The sequence below is a fragment of the Corvus kubaryi genome, unplaced genomic scaffold (assembly GCF_017639235.1).
Source record: "Corvus kubaryi isolate FWS band 111438036 unplaced genomic scaffold, C.kubaryi_AGA036_p1.0 split1-37296, whole genome shotgun sequence".
Lineage (NCBI taxonomy): Eukaryota > Metazoa > Chordata > Aves > Passeriformes > Corvidae > Corvus > Corvus kubaryi.
In genome coordinates this window covers 5,472,138-5,486,831 of record NW_024582075.1, presented here as the reverse complement: position 1 = coordinate 5,486,831, position 14,694 = coordinate 5,472,138, and the positions used below count along the sequence as shown (strand labels likewise).

Sequence of the window (14,694 nt, the reverse complement as noted above, 5' to 3'; positions counted from 1 at the left end):
CTGAAATAAGAAAATGCGTAGCAGTTAGTCCTTTAAACAGCACTGAACCTGACATTACAACCTTCTGAGCAATCTACTGGTGCTAAACATACATTCATAGAAACTAGTGTTTGTAAAGCCTATAGTTAGATGTACACCTTGGATTTCTTTTTTCATCAGACCCAAAGAAGTTTCCATGGGACCCAAAGAAGTAGCTCCATTTGTTCCTTTAAAAGTGATATGAGATGGTACACATGTCCGTCCCAATAGTGTGGTGACACAATGGCCCACTTACTTTTTGGAAGATGTTAAAATAATAGATAAAATAACACATGATGTGATTGTGAGGTAAAAGAGAGAAGCAGCCCACAACAGAGTGGATGCTGAGATCACGGCAGCAGATAGGTAGCTCCTCCTGAAGGTGTCGTCAGATGGTCAGCATGCTGTCAGTTCTGTCCACACCATTTAAATTGCACACAGAGCTCTCAGAGCTTACCTGCACATGGAGATCGTGAGTCTCTGCTAAATCGCCAAGGGCATTCAGCAAGTCCTCTGTGCAGGAGGGGCCAAAGCGGGGTGTTATTATAGGCTGTACTCTGGGATACTGAGAATAATAAAAAGACAGGGTTTGTATTCCACATATATATATTTCAGTAACCATAAGTAAGACTAGCATTTACATGGCAATTACATTTTGTCTTCATTGCTTATTGGTTACTGCATCAGTGCCAACTCAAATTAAGCGGTATAGTCATTTCCTTGCTTTCCTTAGACATTTCTTTGCAGAAACAGAGAATTAAAGTGGGGAATTTTAATGAACTTTATTAAAGGATTTATTTTCATTAGAACTCTCTTAAAGTCACTGTGATTTTACCAGTCTTCAGCAGCACTGGATACTTTTTCACATTTGCTGACAGTCCCATATGCATGATGAGAAATAAGTTGGTTGAATGACCAGATATTTTTGAGTCTCACTTCTGTGACCATTGAAGAAGCTTGCAAAACTGCAAGCTTCTGCAAAACCAAAGCCCTTTTCTTGTTCAACATTCTCTATTTATAATAGCAACAAACTCCTATACTCCTCCCTAGGTAGGAAGAATAGTGGTATAATCAGATATGCTACACAGTAGGAAATAGTGGAGAAGACACCAAGAACTGTAGAGATTTACACCTTGCATCTCTAGATTAAAATTTTCATAAAAAATAGTCAACAGGATTACAATTCTGTCATGAGTCAGAGGCAAGAGTTTTGCACAAGCCAGTAAGTGGTAACTTGGACTGCAGTTCCTTGTATTATCTCCCAGAAAAAAGGAGCTCGGGTCCTTGCAAATCAGCCAACTTACTCCAGTAATACCTATGGCTTAGGCATTAAACTCAAGGCATCTGCTCTTGAATATTTTGAGATAGGATGTCAAAAGAAGCCACTGAAAACTAAAGGCTCATAAGAAAAGTACTACTGCTTGTAATATTGGAGTGTAAACCTCTATCTTTACCACAGGAACGCAAGCCTGAATTTCTTTAGAAGCACACTTTAAGACATGTGCTGATCCAAAACACTAATTTTATAGTGGATCAGTAACTGTACTGAAAAAACAATGAATTCTGCTGGTGAGAATTCTTTTAATTAGTCTGTCTACTTATGTACCACAGAGCGATAAACTGGATTCCACCTTTCTTTAACAGAAAATTTTCCTTTCTAGGAAGTGAGATATTTCAAACTCAATAGAGAAACATACAGGTGTGACATTGCTCTGCTCTGAGCACAGAAAACTGACTTGACACTGTTACAAGTCCATTTCTCAATGAAACTAGCAGAATATATATCAGAGTGATGATATCTGTCTATTACACAGAAAGATGTATATTTATTGATTTGTCACCAAGACAACAGCTTTGGATAGGAGGATTAACTATTTAATGTATTCACACAGCGTCTTCTAAATACAGAAGTGAATTCCAAAAAGAACACTACTTACTTTCTTTTCCAGTAGTTCTTTGACAAACCTGAAAAAGGGTAGAAATAAAGTTGCTATAAATCTGTCCTCAATGTCATAAATTATGGAAAATATTAAAAATATATACTTGGACACCCTGTTAAACATTTCAGACATAGATCAATTTTTTATGGAAAGTTGAGCCAGATTTTCAGATGAAATAAAAAGAGGGAACACAATGAAGCCAGGATAGTGACACCAAATTACGCCAATTTTGAATTTGACCCTGAACATGTAGACTATTGCTTTTTCATTTGCAATGCTTAGCATTAGACAAGCAGTAATTATTCTGAGTTTCCCTGAAAACCAAACACATGCTACATTAAATGAATTGAAAACATAATTATAACCTACAGCTGCAATATTAGAGAAAGAAAAAACAAACCAAACTTAGATTTGCCTGTCTATGAATTTAAATTGCAGTGTTAAAATCTTTTCAAATCCAATTTTTAAAAGATGCAGCACATATCTTACAGGAGATGCATATGGCCTCGTTCACTTAAAGAACCCTTGATTTTCTGGAAATGCTTCTATTAATGTTAATATACAGATGATCTACCGTTTGGAAAATAAAGATTTACTTGCTCTGTTAAATAAAAGAAACTATCTCAGACCTCTACAAAAAACTCCAAGCAGTCATTATGGATAATGCAGATAGCAAACTAAACTTCCTCTGACTTTGGAAGAAGGAAATTCTTTGAAAGCCTGTTTTTTCGGTGCATGTAAGTGACTTCCAAAAGACAGTTTGAGATGTTTTCTGGGCAGGATCTCTGTGAATTTTTATTTCATAGTTTATAGTAAGAAAACCGTGTAATTTTGATCACAACATGTGTTGTATCAATTTTATCAAATATCTTCAGAGAGAAAAGAAAATAATGCTAGAGGCTGGGTACAGAGCACTTGTGCTAGATCACCAAATGGAAGTGAGAGACCTGACCTCAACTTCTGCAATGACCAAAGGAGTTTGAGCCCACCATTGTCTAACTTTGAGAGCCAAAATGCAAAGTTAATTAGGTATCATCTGCCTGTCTCTCCTCTTACTGATTAACCTGATATAATAAAATGCTCATTTGAACAGAAACTCCAACAGAAGTATAATAGTCAGGTGACAAGCCATAACTTCAATGCGGCTGTTTTCATTCTTTTTCACATTCTTTGAACAGTGTGAGCTGTTTCAAAACTGATGAATTATGATGAAGTATGTTTCGCAAATATACCCTATAGTTTGTTGGCTTATGGACTTCTCTATGAGGAAAGAAGCTCTGCTTCAAATCACTGCCTTCTGTAGCAGAAGAACAGACTTGCACGTAGGTTCTCATCTTTGCAGGTGGCTATAACTAATAGTACCATATATGGTAATCTAGCTGTCAATTCCGTAACTTTTTTTTAAATCCTCTTTGACAAAGAATGGTAGATTCAAATTCTTGACAAATTTAATATATAAAGCATTTGGAATTGTATCTTATTTTCATGCATACAATATAAATATTTCTGGAGGTTAACTGTAAGTAACTGAAATTATTGTAGTTCATTTTCTGTCAGTGTGACAGATCACATTTCTTAGATTCTTAAAAAAACAAATTGCAAAAACACAACTAAAATGTTGCCCTCTTAATGAAATAGCTTTTTCATCCTTCTGCAATTGTATTGCTTTGATTCAGGTAAGTACTCCAGATCCATTCCAAGAAGCACATGACTCTCTTCCCTAGTCAGCTATGGAGTACTTGTGGCAACCTCTCACCCAAAGCTGAGAAATAGTTCTTATTACACAATCAAAAAGGAATGAGTTGGAGGCACAAGATAGATATTTAAAAGAAAGCTATTTAGATCATTCTGAAGCTTTTAAAACTGTAAGAACTGGAAGTTCTGCTGCTTTCAGGCCCATTTGGCAGGACTTGCGCTGTATTATGAAAGCTGAGGACTTACATAGAAGAAAATAAATGTTAGTAGAATGAAGATAACTAATAATACATGTTTTAAAAATGCCTTTAAATACAAACACTGTTAGAAATCCATGACCATTTCTAACTTTTATTGTCATGCCTTTAGCATGATTTGTAAAAACAAGGTAGTGACCTCACACAAGTGCAATAAGATATTTCTATTACTCTTAGGGGTTTTCTCTTTCAGCATGACATTTGAAATATTTATACAAGTAAATAAATAGTCTTATGAGAAGAGCTGTATGTCTGCTTAATTGTTTTCTGAGCATGGGTGTGAAAGACAAGAGAAACATACGACAGTAAGCTGCCATAATCCAGTCTTGGTTCTCCTCCACTACAAACATTGCCTTGATTTGATTCTCCTTTATTCTCTCAGCTGCATGTTGGAGTAGTTTGAATGCTGCTATGATGGAGAAGAGATCTTTAAAATGGAGTATATGAAAGCTGACTCCTACAGCTTGAATAAAGCCTTAACCTAAATGGTGGAAGGAAATAGCTCAGAAGTTGATGGGGACAAAGGAACTGGCTGCCACCTCTCCATTGTGTGTCAAGTCCACCACCTCCACATACACAGCTGTGAAAAGGAAAAGAGGAGGCAGAAAACACACATATTCTCTCAAACCCTAGATCTGTGGCTTCTCCATCTCTTTGGAAAAGCCAGAGAGATGCCATTTGGGCTGTGCAGCAACTGGATATGCAGGAATTGCCAGGACTATAGCGGACAGTACTGTTGGAAGAAAAAAACCTGTTGCTAATAAATTCACACCTGTAATCTCTTAGAGAGATTCACATTCACTTTTCAGACATACGAAAAATCTTATTTTAAAAGGTTATGCAATCAATTTTATCATTTTACCTTTCTGTCTCTTGGACACAGTCAGCAGTAATCTCCCTGTATTGTGGCACACTGTCATTCGTATCCATGCAGACTTTTCCAACAAATGCTCGTTGACCAAATTTATCTGTTGAGATGCATTAGAATAAAAACTCAGAATCACTGGTTCCCAGAAACCATTATCAAAACTTGTACTGAAATAAAAAACAAATTCCACCCCACCCAGCTTCATTTAAGATGACCAGAGTTTATACTCTTTTCTTAGCTCTAAGTTGGGCTCATTCATGTGACTTTTAAGGATAAAAAGAAAAGAAGAAATAAGGAAACAAACAACATTTAAATAGGAGCTGTCTTCTACATTATTATCCAACTTTATAAATGAGAACTAGATTACTGTAATTTAACCACAACTAGAATTCATAATGGTTGTATATGAAGATGGCTGTGAAATAGAGGATGAGAAACACAAGCATGGAAGTACAGTAGCTGTAGTAGATGACTACCTGGAGATAAGAAAAGGCATAAAGATTTCAGCAAACCATGTCTTCTTAAGGGAAAGGAGCAAGATTGCCAACATGCCTCCCACATGCAGTTAGAGGGAGAAATTTCCAGATCTATTCTAGCCTCTTTCTTGAGATTTACCCATGATAGATGAATAAATCAGAACTCATGTGGAAGAAGTGCATATAATACTCAATTCTAGGCTGTCAAATGTGTTTTTAAATCAGATCTTTTGTCCACTTTTACTGTTTGAGTTGTTGAATGTAATGGCTTCAAAATTTTCTACTAAATCGGAAAGACAAGGTAATTTTTGACGAAATCTGAGGTTTTTATTAAATTTCTCTGCTTTGGGAGTTGTCTGAGCCTTGAGAAATCCTGCAAGAACTACAGCATTTTCAAACAGCAGGCATTTGCAACTGTGAACAGAAGGGAAGGATAAGATTCTGATGCAGGTTCCACTTCTTCAATTTCAGAGGCTGTGTGAAGATTTTTGACATTGATTATCAGCTGAAACCTTAGAGTATCAGGAAATTAATTCACTGACTGGGCCTCTTGGCATGCAGTCCTTTTAAACTTCAAATAACAAAAGGTTAGAAAGAGCAGAGAGCTGCAGCTGGAGAATAGCTCCAGCAGACCTAATTCAAGCTCAGCCAGCAGCAGGTTTGGGAGTGAAGAGACAAGGAGAAGCAACAGTAGGACAGAAGTGCTTAAGTGAATGTGGATAACAGGTGGGCTTTGGGGGCACAGTGTGACAGGTACAATGAATAAAAAACAAATTAGGAGAAAGACAGATCCCTAGGTATTCTCAAACTCCTAAACATTGTTTCCTTCAACTAATACGATGCACACAATATCCTTCAGAATTCACTGTTAGACTCACCTGTAATTTCAGCGAGAAGAAGAGAACTATCTGTGTGAATTGTTGCGAAGTAGCAAGCTGTAGTCGTGCCATTCTTTAGAGTTCGTCTCTAAAAAAAGAAATCAGTTTCAACTGTCTGGAAAAAAAACTCAATAAAGCTGCCAAAATGCAGAACAGGCAGTCTCATTTCAAACTGCAAGAACATTTAGTTATTGTGAAATTGTGCAGTGAAGTGGGAAGGTAAAAATATAGATTTTTAATTTCATATTAGCTTTTTTTAAGTCTGAGTGTTAATAAATACAAAGAATTCCTCACAGAACTCTTGCAAAGGCTAAACCCATATAAACCAGTCTATATTCCTTCCCCCAAACTGGAAATACTCCAATTTATATTTAGAAATACAAACAACTAGTCATTTTCGTTATTTCCTTGTTATGAAAGGCTCTCCAATTTTCACAGTACAGTGAAGCACTGTTTATCTAGCATTAGCAAGGCAAGGCTTTTGGGGAATATGGTCGTCTTCTTTTAGCTTCCTGATCTAGCTGGAAAAACAAGTCAGGTTTTCATGTATCTAAAATCTTTGTTGTCCCCAATTACAAAGTAACAAACTTACTGTAAAAGTAAACTGAGCACAACCACTCAGACTGTGAGCTAATTATTTATCTAATACATCATTTGAAAGGAACTGGTGGCTGACACTTCTTCATATTACTTTTGGGGAACATAATAGTAAATGACCAGCTATTTTAGTTACATTCATTCATGATGAAATTTGTAGCTTCTCTTGTCCTTGGGACTGATGCAAACTATATTGACTACTTATCCAACATATAGGTTTAAACCATATTTTTGGATTCTGGTTGCCAAGTAATTTGAGAATTTTCTTTAAGTTTTTTCAGTGAGATAGAAGGTGGGACATCCAACACAATGTTTGAGAAAAGCTAGAGCTAATTATTTGACAAACATGAAGCCAAACTCTGTCTTTTCCTTACAATATTCAAATGAAAATCTTTAAGAATTCCAAAAATGAGTCTCAAAAATAACAATGTCATTACTGAGACAAGTTACCTTTGTCTTTCTTAGCTTTTAAAATTCAGAATTCTCTACTTCTGAAATCCTAACATTATTAAATGAAATCTAAAAACAATCTGTTTCCAAATCATCAGCACGAAGAGGAGGTTCCAGCTAAAAGCAGGTAAATTTCACCTTAAATTGTTTTTTTTCTGAGTATAGAAAGTGTTTGGTGGAAACAGGATTTTGATTTGAAAAAATCCACCTTTTTTTTCACTACAACTTCAAAAGTACAATGAAACTTACGAAAAATCATCTGTTCTGTGCAGGTTTAGTCCTGTTTCTAACAGCTGAAGGTTATTATTGGCCCCATCAAACACTGCAGAGTGACTGGTATGCTGCATCTTCTGTGGGTGAAGATGTTTTCCTGACCCTGTCCTATCTGATTCACATGGGGAGAGCCTAACTGTTGTGTCCAGGCTCCCACCACTGACTTCCACCTCTCGCTGGCAGCTCTTTTCCAGATGATGTTGTGACACACCTTGCACGGTGAGCTCTCTAGCTGTGCTGGGGTCACTCAGTTTGCACTGTAATAGCATGTGGGGGCACAGAGCTCGAAGGTGAGGTCACCTCGATGTTTTAAGCAGCTGAAGGCACACGTGTTTATCACTAGAGCTTATGACCAAGCTGCTCCCACGTGTTTTTATCATGGCAGATGGCAGAAAGTAATTTCTTTTTAAATTTGTGTGGCAAGGAACAATATAACTATTTCAGATTTGTTATATTATGTTGACAACAGATGCTGTCACAGTAATAGACAAATGCAAGGCAAATTATGTTGGCCAAATAATTTAATCTGTTGAAGATATTTCAGTCCACATATTAAAGGATAAATTTCAGTTATAGGACGGAACTAGTACTCTGCAATATGACCTAGCTGCTTATTGTCCATCCAGTGGACAAAAAGGCTTCACATTGCTCAGAACCAGCCTAGCTCACAGTCTCTGTCCCACAATACCACTGAGAGACTCCATCTAAAGGCCCTGCAGTGAAAGACATTCCTACTACAAGGACCTCAGCAGCAGCAGTGTCTTCCTTTACTACTCCAAAACACCCCAGATTTGTAGTCTATGAGAAGCATCTTCTCTTTCATGTGGTTTTGGCAAAAGATGAGTTCCTAATAGATGATTTTTGTGCAGCAAAGGAAACACCCTCTGAATTTTTTTTTTTTTTTTTTTTTACTATGCTTGGTTATGTCTGCACCTGCTGGCTGTACTAATTCTGCGAGTAGTCTTAAATGTTGGTCATTGTATTCAGAAAATGTGATAAACAGTTCATTGTTAACCTTGTGACTAAATGAACTCTATTGCCAACAACAACAGAACGAGACTGGAACTAGTAACAGACAATCTTGGCTAGCAATTAGAAGAGTGGCTATCTTGGTTTTATCTGGTTTCCATGACAGTAAAACATGCACTATTCTTTCTGCTGACCTTCTGAAAACATACCTATATTACAAAAAAATTAATGTCATCAAGCAGGTAAATGTTGTTTGCAGGACTTACAACAACTCTGGTGTACACTTCTTCTGCAAAACCACTGTCCTGGTATTTGGCTTCTGTTGGGAATGTGTAGGAAGTCAACCACTGCAAAAGAGGCAGGTCTACTCTTGTACCAGTAAATGAATACTGAGGGGCATGAATATGTGTATCAACCAATCCTGGCATGAAGAATTCACTAAGGAAAGAAAATAAAATTATAGTAATCCAAAATGTCTCAAAATTCTCCATGGTAAGTAGCTTTGTTTTAAACAGTATATTTGAGTAAAATCCACCAGAGTAAATAGCAAGTATAGATTAACCTGTCTCTTCCAGCTTCAGCCTGTAACTCCTGCTGTACCTCTACCCACACCCATTTTTTGGTATGAAGCAATTGAGTAGTACATTTACATGGCAAAATACACATATCTACCTTTGAGAAAAACAGTGCAAGAGCATGATGAATCCAATTATCTCTGATATTGACCCACCCTAAATGCCAAAAAGGCAAACTGACTTCACAATAACTAAAATTATTCCACTGTCGAATCCACCTGAAAAAGACATTTGTACACAGCCTTGCTTTCTAGTATGGATATATATGAAATGCTTTTAGCTTCCAGACCATAATACTTACAAAATGTGCCTTTCTATATGCCAGTTTTCCTCTACATTATTTCTATGTCTATATAGATATATAAAATCAATTAATTTCAAGGTTTAATGGAAGAACAGACACTGTGTCTAAAAATGCAGACACAGGCACTGGTGAAAAAAGCTCTGCTCAATATCTTGACAGGAAAGGCATGTTTACAATGGAACTGTAAAACTATATGTTGTCATGTAATGTTCATGCAATAACAGGGATGAATATATCAACATTACTAGGAAGTTGCTATGACTATTTTGGTTTGTGCTGAAATTCCCTACTGCATAACATTTCTCTCACTCCTCTTTCCTTCTTCCTGACTACTAAATGATCTGAATTTTATCTCTTTTTAATTCCCCTTCTTTCTGTTTTCTTGCAGGCTATAAATGCTGAAAAGTCTTCCTCAACCTGGTCCATATTCTCAGCACCTTCCACTTTCCTCAGGCTATTTCAGGTGAAGAAAATATCTGATGACTGATGTATATACTATATGATTATCCTTTCAGCAAAACATACAAGTTTTTTAACAATTGATTACTAGAAGGATGCTGTAGCTCTCAATTCTAAGTCACAAGTTGTTCACAGTGCTACTACATGCAAAGCATAGTAGATACAGTCCAAAACTATTTCACTTCACCATAAAGTTGGGGCATTTCACTGGCTGAAGAAAAAAGAAATCCTCTAGCTGCAGTATAGTGAGAAATCAGAAGTTCTGTGTGTAGAAGTTTTAAATCTTCTAATTGTATTAATTTTTATTATGGAATATGTCAAAGTCCAAGCAAATGAGTTTCATATTTGCAGTGTCAGTGTTACCTACATTTACTGCGTCTAGAGTTTCATGTTAGGCACAGCCCACTACTAACAAAATGGGTATAAAATGTAATCTCAAGAAAGAATGGCACTTAGTTCTGTGAGCACAGAAGAGATTATGCCTGAAAAGTAAATATGGCATTTTGTTCTGTGCAGCGTATGTCAGCCAGCACAATTCAGCCATGTCTGCCATCCCAAACCAAGGAATGCAAAAATAACATGGACTGTCCATCCTCCAAGTCTCTTCCAGAGCACAAGCACCTTTGGGTAAAGAGATGTCACTGCACCAAAACAGAGTTTTGCCCATTGTATTTATGGGTATTATGTGGATTTAATGTGCTCCCTGCCTCACTTGCCCTCACTCAAAGAATAAACTGCATTTGCTGAAATTAATCTTAACAAAACACATACTGTTTACTCAGTTGTCTTATGTCAGATGTTTTGAACCCCCACGTCTTAGCCAGTTCCTCTAGCTGATCAGCTTGTTCCACAAACACAATCTAAAAAAAAAGAAAACACAGTTAGGTTCTTTAAACGTGCATCCCTCATCAGGTTTATGTGAAGGCAAAACAAGTTATATCTTAAAACCAATTTTACATGCTTACTACAAAGGTGTTAGGTTTACATTGAGACACTTGCTCCTCCTGACTGTCAAGCATGATTTTGAAATACCTTCTCATAATCGCACCCACCTTGTAACTTGTAATGAAACAATTAATTTCTTCTCAGGTAATAACAGGCAGAACAGCACAGACCTTGGTGTCCTGTAACGTAACATCATGCTACGTAACATCAACAGCCTTACAGGAATTAGGTTACAGTATTCACAACCAGAGGGGTCAAATTACTTGCTTTGCCTACAACTGACCAACATCGAGCGAAGTATTTTCTAATTTTCTGCTTGTGTTGGGCTTTATTAATTTTTTCAGTGCCTAGGATAAGAAAAGAAATTGAGGGGGAAAATGTGGATAATATTTTCATTCTACAGAACAAGTTAAAAGGATGCTGAGATCTTTGTTTATTAAAAAAAAAAAACCAAAAAACTGCAATCTGGAGCCAAACTCAACCCCATTTGACTCCTAGAGAACATCAACTCTACTGATGACGAGTTGCTGTTGCCAAGTCAGAATTTTAGCATACTTCCTACTTATTTTTAAATTCCATGGTGTTTTAATCTACAAAATGTCTCTTAGCAGCTGAATTCTCAACTCCTTGATTCTCTTGTCTGTCAATAATAGTCATGACGACTCCCCAGGAAACAGAGATTGTGGAGCCTAGGAACTGCAAGTCCTGCTACAGGCTCCAGGTGGGATCCAGGTTTCCTCAAGACTTGACAATTTAGAGGACTCAAAAGTCTCCCCTGGCCAATGACTGCCCATCTGAGCTTACAGAAATTCTTGCCTAACCACAGTTTCTGCCAGAAACCAATTCATGGTCTTCCAACTCCCTTGGTGTAAGAGCTCATTCCTCTAAGTTCAAGGGAATACTATTTCTGCTACCAGTATACTTCTCCTCCTGGGAAGATGTCCACGCTGAGGGCCTGTATCACCCTCATGACAGCAGCTTCTAGGGCAACAGTTAAAAAGAAAAAAAAAAAAATAGCACATTTAAAAAAGGCAAGACTTGTACTTGTACTTGTAAAATGTCAATAGGGAGAAACTTAGGAGGAAGAGCAAGAGGACCAAAAAAGCATTGTTTAGCAGTTACTTGCATGCCATTTTTTTATGTGTATGTTTCTTTTGCATAGAAATTTACCATTTTCTGTTTTTTCTATAGACAAAAATAAGCAAAGCTGCTAAACTCTAAAGGCTGTTAAACTGTAGAGAAGAAGTTATCAGCTGCCTAGTCTTTTAAATTAGTTATGGCTGGTATGATTTACATTGTCTAAAGACCAGATGTTTAACATTTTAAGTCAGAAAAAAAAATTAAAATAATGCCATATAAATAAATAAATACCGCACTAGCAAAAATTGTAACATTATAGTATTCCATTAGTAGTTCGCAAAAAGCAGTGTCATCTTCCTTCCAAAGAGGAATACAGCCAACTTAATTAACTCTATAACTGCAGAAGGCTTGGAACACAGACCTACTGAAATATCTGATGTGCAATAAAGAAAATGTCATTCAGATACTGAAGTCAAAATGGATGTACAATGAGCAGTGTTAGAGCTGCTGGGGGGGAGATGGGTAAAGAGGGAGGGAAAAAAAAAAGAGAGAGAGAAAAACATGAAACACCAGACGACAAATTCTGGAAACAGGCGTTGCCATGGAAAAGCAGTGGCTGTTATGTACTCTTAGGGCGCAGAAAAATAAAATACTTGAATCACGGAAAAATGAAGAAAATATGTTTCAAGGAAGCTGGATACATGAAATCAATTCTAAACCTGACACCTGGTCCATTATGGTCGAATGACACTGTGGGTAAATCAGCAAGACATCAACTCTCTTTTCAAACAAACTTACCAATGGAACTCCTTAGTCAGCCAAGAGTAGTACCCTATTGCTTTAGGATGCATTTGCTTTAGACACATTTCTGATATTGAATGCTCTAAGCTCTTTGGGATCCTATGCTTGGATATTTGCTCCAGCATTTGCTTGCACATTCAAGGTAACCAACTAGATGCACTGTTCTTTAAATTAGTTCTGCACCTCAACACTGTAGAAGCAAGAAAAAATTTTACAGCAGTGTCACTACAGGGTCAATGGAATTGCATAATACTAAGAACTTCAGCTTTAAAGAAGAAAGTCAAGTAGAATAATTGGCACTTTGGGAAAGGTATATCAAAAAACTCAGAATCAGTGGCTGCTAACACCAAACACTTCTGTAAGTTCTCATGTGTTACCCTTGTAATGGGGCTGAAGCATCAAAGATCAGGGGTAAAGACCTCCCTATGCTTGTGACTAACTTAGGTCTTTTTTATACCAAGTGATACCCAAAGCTCTTCCATCAAAGCGTAGCTGGGCAACTAAACTGTGCATCAACCCCAGTGTAGCAAACCCTGAGTGCCTCCAAGCACCACAGTGCAAATATTTTGCTGCCAAGAGAATGGAAAATGAATGATACTGGCTGAAGAAACATGGTTTGTTTGGACCCAACAGTGCCAGTCTTACTTTATTTCTGGCTATGACATTCATAGGTGAGCATGAGAAGGGGTGATCCCTCTTCCCCCTCCCACATGATCTCTTCCCTCCTTATTCCCACAGTCATTAAATTACTTCTGCAATTATAGACATGATGCCTATTGTTTGACTGGTTCCCAAAACTAGAATGTGAGGCTAAATGAGAGACAACAACACTTACTAGACCCAGCTGCTAAAGGAACTGCCCAGCCTGCTGAGAAAGGCTAAGCAATGAACTCCAGATGGATGTTGGTACCTTGGTACCTTCCTCCTTTTACAGCTGACACATGTCCACTTGCTGTCCCAACTGGCTTAAATCAAACCTCAGATTTAAAATCCTTATTACTCAACTCTTGCGCTTTTCATGACTTTCACAGGAGCTTTTATTTTAATATTTTTTCTATTTACTAAATATTCTACTCACGTAGGATAATTACACCAACATTTCAATAACAATTATGTTACTGAACAGCACTCATGTCTGTTTTCTTTACCCTAAGGAATGATGTTCCTTCTATTTGCTGTTCCTCAAGAGAGACATTACACTGCTCTGCAAACCACTTGGTTAAACATGGTCCTTTACTTTGCTAAATTGATGATAATTTGGGTTTTTATACCCAAAAGCAATGTTTTTCTTCATAAAACTCCCTTTACATCTGGGTCAAAGCAGAGAAAGATGACATTTTACATCCCTTGGGGAATATGCAGGGACTCACACAACAGGACCCAGCCATTCATACAAGTTGACCTGTTCACAGTATCAGAGACCATGCAAGAATCTTCCATGATGGAGTCAGCGACATGAGGCAAAAGCACCTGCTTAGTTAAATTTACATCTTTGGGAGGAAAGGAAAAGCAGTTTTGGTGTAAATTTGAAGAATAAAGGTAAGACATTTTCTAACCACTATGTCCTTCTCAAAAAGCCAACTCTTCTGTGATTCCAGAGGTTGTTCTGCATGGGGCTACACTATGAGTAATAGGGAAGGAAAAGAGCATATGGGATACTCACTATATCAACCCCCGGAATATTAAAATGCCAAGAATTTGTAATAAAAAGAGAAGAAATTAAAAGGGCTTGTTTCTGTATTCTGGTGGGAATTTTATTTTAAGAAGATAGTGTTTTAACGGAAATTTAAAAAAAAAAAAAAAAACCAAAACCACCTGCTAATTTATGCAAGGAAAACAGTGTACTGTGAATCCTTGTTCCCTAGGAGAAGGAGAGAGAATAAGTGAGAGCACAGATCCCTAGGTGTAGCTTACTAAGGTACTTCTTTTTCAAGAAAATCACTAAAAAATCTGATTTCCTATGAGTGCTGTGATGAGACACTTTTCCAGAAATTGCCATTAAAGAGAGTGTGATGGGGTATGAAATTCTGTCTTCTGCATCTGAGTTACACCGCCCAAACCTTTCTTCATTCAAATCTATTATTTTAGTGAATACCAGCCAATACATAC

At 37.2% G+C, this 14,694-nt stretch overlaps 1 protein-coding gene across 1 annotated transcript in view; it reads right to left on the bottom strand.

The window, feature by feature from the left end:
• GDA (guanine deaminase) overlaps window positions 1-14,694 on the bottom strand; it is a 29,804-nt gene that overhangs the window by 13,810 nt on the left and 1,300 nt on the right. The window contains exons 2-7 of the mRNA XM_042012814.1: window positions 10,531-10,619; window positions 8,688-8,859; window positions 6,133-6,220; window positions 4,773-4,878; window positions 1,956-1,983; window positions 476-583 (exon numbers count right to left, since the gene is read on the bottom strand). Of these exons, the coding sequence (XP_041868748.1) occupies window positions 476-583; window positions 1,956-1,983; window positions 4,773-4,878; window positions 6,133-6,220; window positions 8,688-8,859; window positions 10,531-10,619 (591 nt within the window). The remainder of the gene's footprint in view (window positions 1-475; window positions 584-1,955; window positions 1,984-4,772; window positions 4,879-6,132; window positions 6,221-8,687; window positions 8,860-10,530; window positions 10,620-14,694) is intronic.